Source organism: Curcuma longa, chromosome 16 (genome assembly GCF_044706935.1).
Source record: "Curcuma longa cultivar G26 ecotype Majalengka, Jawa Barat chromosome 16, ITB_CL_G26_1.1, whole genome shotgun sequence".
Taxonomy (NCBI): domain Eukaryota; kingdom Viridiplantae; phylum Streptophyta; class Magnoliopsida; order Zingiberales; family Zingiberaceae; genus Curcuma; species Curcuma longa.
The window spans coordinates 8051534-8059760 of NC_133876.1; the positions used below are offsets into that span (position 1 = coordinate 8051534).

Genomic DNA, 8227 nt, shown 5'->3' on the forward strand with positions numbered 1-8227 from the left:
AATAATTAAAAAGGCACTTTTTATTTTTATTATCATCGAAAAGTGCACAGATTGAAAATTAATAAAAGAACCTTCATTTTTTATTTTCATCTCAAAAAACTTTTAATATAATATTTTTATAACAATTATAACTAAAATTATTACAACGTGAATGATTCAGTATGGATATTTAGAGATGACGTAGAAGTTAAGTACGAAAGAAGAAGCAAAAAAAGAGTAAGGGTATAATTTAGGATATCCCAACTTCTTTTTCTGACCTTGGTGCACTTCCATAAAAATCTATCAAGCACTCTCCGATCTAGTTCTGCCTCTTTAAACATGTACCGTGCTCCTGTCTTAATCCTTACACACCCTCGGTATCACATGGCGACCTCATGACTTGGTCCCGGCATTATCTGTCGACCTCATGACTTGGTTCCTATATCACATACTGACCTCATGACTTGGTCCCTGTATCACATACCAACCTCATGGCTTGGTCCCGATATCACCTATCGACCTCATGACTTAGTCCCTGTATCACATACCGACCTCATGACTTGGTCCCGACATCACCTGACATCACCTACCTGCCGACCTCATGACTTAGTCTCTGTATCACATACCAATCTCATGACTTGGTCCCGGCATCACCTGCCGCCCTTACGACTTGGTCCCTGTATCACATACCGACCTCATGACTTGGTCCTCACATCACCTTCCGCCCTCACGACTTGGTCCCTGTATCACATATCGACCTCATGACTTGGTCCCAGCATCACCTGCCGCCCTCACGACTTGGTCCCTGTATCACATACCGACCTCATGACTTGGTCCCGACATCATCTGCTGACCTCACGACTTGGTCCCTATATCACATACTGACCTCATGACTTGGTCTAAGCATCACCTGCCGACCTCACGACTTGGTCCCTATATCACATACCGACCTACTTGGTCTCGGCATCACCTGCCGACTTCATGACTTGGTCCCTGCATCACGCGCTGATCTCATCCCTGCAGTTGAGACTCACTGCCGGTAAGCAACATTTATTGAAGACTTGGTCGTTCCGCCTAATTCATTTATTGAAGACTTGGCCGTTTCGCCTAATTCAGAGAAAATAGAACTAATTCCTCCACAAAAGCAGGAACGATACAGATAAACAGACAAAGTCCCTCCAAAAAGTGGAACAGATATGAACGAATATTTCTCAAGCGGTTACGAATATCTCGGAGATCAACTGCTATAAAAAGGTAATCCATGCCCATGGGTACAGGTATGCACACACATAAACCCCACTTTCTTCAAGTCTTTCGTTGCTTCCTCTTTTACGTCGAACCCTAACTTGAGCGTCGGAGTGGTTTGTCGGGATCCAATCCCGGCGCCCTTCTAACCCTATATGTTGAGTGCTTTTCAGGACATCTCATCTTCACGAACGATTCTCTTGAAGGAACGTGCACGTCGGCAAAGCCTTGAACTGATGTTTGTATATCCACGGTGTACAGTGAAAAAATTTTAATCAAAGTTGCTCTAAACAATTTCTCATCTAACTGATTTTTATTACAACTGCTTCAACTTGGTTAAAAACTATTCCTATACTACTAGTTAAAATTATTCAGGCAATCAACTAATTTGGATCTCAACGTTGGTCAAAACTATTTCAATATTAATTAAAATTATTTCAACTTAATCAAAATTACTCCAACTTAATCAAAACTATTCTAACAATATTGTAATAATTTTGATCAATTTTAGGCCAAAATCAATTCAACATGAAGTAATTTTGATCAAAACTTCTACGATGTGAAATAATTTATCTAAAATTTCTAATAGTTTTAGTTAAAATTAGTATAATAATATTAAAATAAGAATAATTTTAGGATGAAAAATTTCCATGAGTATCACTTAACAAACATTAGTATGTGAATTCCATGAGTCAGTCTAAAAGTTCACTAATATTAGCTCAGTGTATCAGTGGAGTTGATCAAATACTAGTAATCAGGGCCATAAACAATTTGAAGTTGCACAAATGGACAACTGAGCAACTACCAGTGACCTAATACAAATACCACAACTAGACAATGATTAAACAATTACTAGAGAAAACTAATATTATTGTTAATAAATAAAATGTCTAAGTTTTAACTGCTTAATTAGTATTAGTATATTAGTATTAGTATTGTTTAAAAGATCATTGTTTCTTTCGATATTACTAGTTCATCGTGGTGAAATGCAAATACTCACATATATTTGGAGCAAAGTGAAAGTTTTTCACATCTATTTTCCTTTGGCGAATCCCCACCGCCATCTGTTGATCTACTGCGCTTTGAGCGTTCGACAGAGCCCGCAAAGAAAAATAGAGGGCAACAAGCGAGAGCGGAAAAGGAAGAGGACGATGGCGGCGGCGGAGCAGGTGAAAGCTTCGCACATACTCATCAAACACCAAGGATCCCGTCGCAAGGCCTCGTGGAAGGATCCCGACGGCCGCGTCATCTCCGCCACCACCCGCGACGCCGCTGTCAGTCAGCTGCTTGCCCTCCGCGAGGACATTGTTTCCGGAAAGGCCGGCTTCCAGGACGTCGCAGCACGCTATTCGGATTGCAGCTCCGCCAAGCGCGGTGGCGATCTCGGTCTGTTATCCTTCCTATTCGCCTTTCCTGGCGTCCTAGGGTTATATTACTGGACTTTCCGCCCCCACTTCTTGATCCGTTTTATCTTTTCCTTTATTTTATTTTATTTTAAATTGATCTCTGCTTTCATGGTACCGATTTTCAATTGATAATCAAAACATTTATTCGATCCGTCGACTTGCTCCTTGGTTGGGTTCATTTGTCTTCTTCGTCTGAACAATCGGGTTGATCTTTTGTTATTTTCAGAACCCTCATGTTTCTGTCTCATCTAGGGTAAATTTACCATATGTATATTTCTTATGTATGGCCCCTTTTGCAATTCCTAAAATTTTATAGTTTGGATGCGTGGGTGTTATGGATTTGATAGGTATATGATAGTGTATAATTAAAATCAGGAGCATTGGGTATTCCAGTGGTTGATATTGATAATCGTTGTATATGGCTAGTGGGGAAATGAAATCTATATAAAGGAATTTGATTTAGGAGGTCTTTGCAGGACAAGATATATACTATTAGTAGTTTGGTGTTTGATCTTGGCGTTAATTAAGGTGTGTTTCCATCACAAAAATCTTCATTTGACACAATCACTGTCTTTGTTTATGGTTAAGGGTGAAAATCCACCATTTACACTAAATTTGCTATCATGTAACTGAGAGAAACATGCCATCTATGTTCTATCTGTTTAACTTATACTATGTCATATGGAAGTTTCTATATGAATGATTGTTTTTGTGCACTAATTTTTTTGAGGACAACAATAGAAAAAGCTTGTACATTCTAACAATTTAGAGTCAATTACATGGATCTTATTTATTTCTATATTAGATCATACCATTACTATTCAAGGTTTAAAATTTTGAATTGTGCCGGAGTTTCGGATATGATCGGAACCATACAGTTTTGTACCATATTGTGTTGTGTTGATATAGGTTCGATACTTTTTTGAATATAAAATATATTAATTAAAAGTATTTTTATTAATATTTGATTGTTATAGATACTTATTATTAAGTTATATTTGAGATATTGAATGTTGAGTTTAAGTTTTGATATTATCTCGTGAAATGTTTGATTCTTATTATGTAAAAGTCAATTTAGGTTAACTGAAGTCCATCAAAAAAGTTTAAACTGGATTTAATTTAGATATATTTTGATCAGTTTAAAATTAAATCCAATTTATATATAAAATAATTTAGTTTATTAGTAATAATGCATTTTATAAAATTAGAAATTATATTATAGTATATTTATTTTATGTGAGAAGGGGAAAGGATAATCTTCTTTAAAAAGGTTAAGAGGTTTTATTTTTCCTCTATTTACCTTAAGAGGTATTTTTCTCTTTGTTTATTTTAATGGAGAAAAAATAATAACGAATGAAACAGGAAAAAAATTAATGGATAAAAGGAAAAAAATAAATAAAAGGGAAAAGAAAATACTAGTTAAAAAGTAAAAAATTCAAATTTTAAAATAAAAAATATAAATAAAAAAACATGAAACCTCCGTGCCCCCGTGGAGATCGAACGGGGATTGTGGAGGCCTCCACAACCGGTAGCCATGCGGGGGTCACGCACCCCCGTGCACCCCGTGGTTGCTTCGGGCGGGGATCGTGGCAGTGCCAGTATGTGCCGGTGTCGATCGGTGGGTGGAATGGTAAATTCCTCCCATGCAAATCAGCACAACACGAAATTAAGAACCATGTTACTACTATACAAGTCATTTAGGTCTATATTAATTTTTGTTACTTTTAAGTTATCTCCTATTATTCATCAAACCTACAAGCATCTCTGATTGTTTATACCATCTTAAGATATTTTTTTTATGGGTGCTCCACATTCTGCATAAATATTATAACTCTAAGATTGTTAGAATATGTTCCATCTTAACGTATTTCCTTTCCTTTTATGGATACTCCCAATTCAACCCAAAAAGTATCATTGGCTCTAGGTTTAGTATGATATTTCATGCTCAACTAATATTTAAGTCGTTGTATGATTCATACAAATTGTCAAGAATCAATGCATAATGAATTTAGAACTGCTTATTTTATTGAGAAACAAAAAGTCCATTTTCAAACAAAGTTTTAAATAAACTTCTACAAGCAAAATGTGGTTGTTTCATTGCATAGCACATATGTTAGATGCAACAAGCATGTCAGGTCCAAGATTCTACATAGGAAAAAAAGAGAGGGTCATATGTCCGGATTGTAGGATTGGAGCGTAGCATCAGAAGGTCTTATAATTTGATTAAAATATTTTAGAATTATATTTAACTTTATAATTTATCACACACACACACACACACACACACACATATATATATATATTAACTTTCAATATAAAGTAATTGTAGGATTGTTTCAATTACAATCATTCTAATTCCATGAAGTATAAACAAAATTATGATATAATGAATAATTGAAAAATAAAAATAGTTCTTAAAGTAATTTTACATAACAAGTACACACACAGATGAATGTTCATGATAATGATAATAATTAAATAGGACACTTCTAATTAGAACTTAAAATGAATTCTATACAATTGAAAACTTTCTCAATGATACGACACGAAAAAAATTAATGATTAATTGAATTTATATAGTTATGTTTTGGGGACCAAGATCCTATGTATAGGGACAGTAAAGAGAGGATTGAAAGTTCATAAACATTAGTCTAATTTAGATCCTACTTTGGATTTGTATTGTTTAGGTCAATTTGTACTGGAAGTTGTAAGATCCTAAGGTCTAGATTGCAATCTTGACTACCATGGTTGCACATATACTCTTGATTGAAATATAATAATAATTTCATATGTAAAATAAAGTATACTAATCAAGCTATTTCATCGATAAATTTCATATGTAAAAATGAAATATTCATATGTAGCTGTATAGATTGTTTGTGTGGCTTCCTAGAATGCCTAGGCCTACATATTCAATCCAATTGCGGATAGGGACCCACATGCTATACATGATGTGGTTCCTTGCTGCAAACAGCTAGGCAACTGCTTTTTGAAACCATGTAATCCAATAACATAAGGTATGATAGATAGAGGTCAAGATGTAGTCAACTGCCTATTTGTTTGATAGACAAAAGTTCAGTTGTACATAAAGTTAACTACTGTCATCTATACTTTTATTCTTATGTTATAGTTTCTTAACAAGCAATTCTTTGTAAATTGTAATAATACTGATTTAGTTTTATAGGTGACTTGGCTTCTTATTCCAAATCAGTTATCAATTTTATTGCTTTAGAACTCATGTGTTATGAACTGCTCTGAGTCTTTGAAAACCTCTCAATCGACTTAATGTGCTATTGAAGAAAGTTCTAGTGGATGTTCCCACTTCAATCACTTTGAAAGATTTCTGAGATATATAATTTTTTCAAATTATTAGCATTATGTTGTAGCTCTTTGTAGCTTTTATCATCACTTTTGCATATATTGATAATATTCAGGAGTCAGAGATGCAGGAGTCAAAGTTAATTGTAAGAAAAGTATAAAATTTCTGTTTCTATACTGGTTTCAGTATCAGATCATAATGATTATTGTCTTGGTGCTGAATGAGGTATGGCATGGGTGGGCATGGTTTGTACCATGCCGACCTAATTTTACACCAATTTTAGGGTTAAATTTGGTTCCAATTGTTTCAATTGAGACCTTATAAGATTTGTAATGGGTTGTTAATTAGGATTATGGTGTGTTTTGCCTGATTTGGGTAGGACTAGAGCCAAGTCAAGCTGAACCAAGTTATTATTTGATTGAATATGAGCTGAATTAATTTATTATATGATATAATTACATAAAATAATTATTAATTTAAACTTGCTCAATTAGGGATTCTCAAGCTCCTTCCTCCTCCTCCCTCTGCCTGATCATCAATTGCTGACCTTCTTTACTGCATCAACTGCTGGTTTCTGATGCTCAATTGAACTCCATCCCTTCTTTGGTTTTTGTTGCAAATCTTTATCTCGAGCTTTACTCCCTTCCCCTACTTCCCTTTTAGCCCATCACAGGGTTGGGTTCAACTATTAGGTCGAGATGAAAGGCATGTGCTACTCGTTGCAAGTGATACATCTTTGGTATGCACGATACAGGTGAAATATGTTACTTATATGTTCATTTCTGATGTGGTGCAGCCGTTGTATGTTATTGCATACCGAGGTTGATCCTTGATATTATAAGTTACACTTCAGTTACATGAATCTTGGATGCTTATAGAGAATAATCTCCTCTAAACAAGAGATTGATTCAGTATTTGGAAACTATTTCTTGCTTTCTTTCAGAATGACATCATAAGTTGGTTTGTTCAAGTCAATTTTTAACCTGATCAATCATGTTCCCTCTAATGACAACACTGGTAGCTTAATTTGTTTGAGAGAGAAGGGGGAAAAAATCCATTTGTATTATGCATGAAAAGTTGGAACCTATCATCTCCTGTATTTATGTTATTATGGCTCTGCTTTCGTTAATCATACTGTTTAGTTGCTGGTTTAGCTTTTTTATACCAAATTGCTCATCAATTTTATTCTTTTATCCCCTCACGTAACATGGGTTGTTTGCAACTCCTTGAATCATCTAATTGTGCTTTTGGAGACAGTTCTAGAGTGATAAGTGATGTTATCACTTAAATCACTTAGAAATTTGTAATATTCAAGAGTAAATCCATCATGATGGCACTATCAATCAAATTATTTCGAATTAATGCAGGTCGCTTTGGGCGTGGACAAATGCAGAAGCCATTTGAAGAAGCTACCTTTGCACTCCAAGTTGGGCAAATTAGTGACATCGTCGAAACTGACAGCGGTGTCCATATCATTCTGAGAACTGGTTGATGCTCACTGCAGTATGGAACTTTGTTTTCAAACTCCATTCTGATTATTAAGGGTCAATCTACATGGCATTAATAATAAGATGCCCTAATGTTTTCGCTTTACAGCCATGCTTTAAGGACCATTGGCATCACTATCATTTTTTGGCCCTAAACTCTTTTCAGCAAAATGATTGGAAAAAATATTGGTGTTTTGCTTGGTTTGTTTGTGACACGATAATTGAATCATGCTCACTTTAAAAAATAAATGAGAGTATGTTTCTGTCTATTTTGCATGGTTGATCTTTGTTCCTGGATATTCGTAAAGCCTCTGGACATTTTTTCTAAGTTTTATTTTGTTAGTTTCAGAATTATCTACTCACCAGTTGATATATTGATGTAACTTGTGTGTCGTTCAAGTAAAGAGTTTCTAATTTTAGCACATCGAACCATTTAAAATATGGTTGTCTTCGCCGTCGTTTGCTACGATGTCGAGGTCTCATCCGGAGCACTTCTCCCCTCCTTCACCGGTAGTAATATTGACAGAGTATTTGTTCATGATTACCTTAGCAGAATTGTGAAATTACATAGCAGAACTTGGAAGCAATTTGCTTCATTTTTCATCCCACCTTTGAGCTCCAGCAAGAGGTTAAAGTGGTCAGGTCGTGAGAAAAAAAAAGTTGAGAAAACCATGTCAGAGATGGCACCCAGCGATGAGCACCGGCACTCCATGGAGATGTAAAAGGCACAAAAGGAACTTCTCTGGGTTTCCAATCCAAACCACGACTGGAGTTTCAGAATGGACTTCAAT

The 8227-nt window shown here is 35.4% G+C and overlaps 1 protein-coding gene across 1 annotated transcript; it reads left to right on the top strand.

Annotated features, from left to right (window-relative positions):
• The first annotated feature begins 2288 nt into the window (after positions 1-2288).
• LOC141847757 (peptidyl-prolyl cis-trans isomerase Pin1) lies at positions 2289-7712 on the top strand. Its single transcript, XM_074735841.1, has 2 exons — positions 2289-2610; positions 7317-7712. Exons 1-2 carry the CDS (start codon positions 2376-2378, stop codon positions 7439-7441), a joined length of 360 nt encoding a protein of 119 aa, XP_074591942.1. The 5' UTR covers positions 2289-2375; the 3' UTR covers positions 7442-7712.
• Positions 7713-8227: the final 515 nt, after the last annotated feature.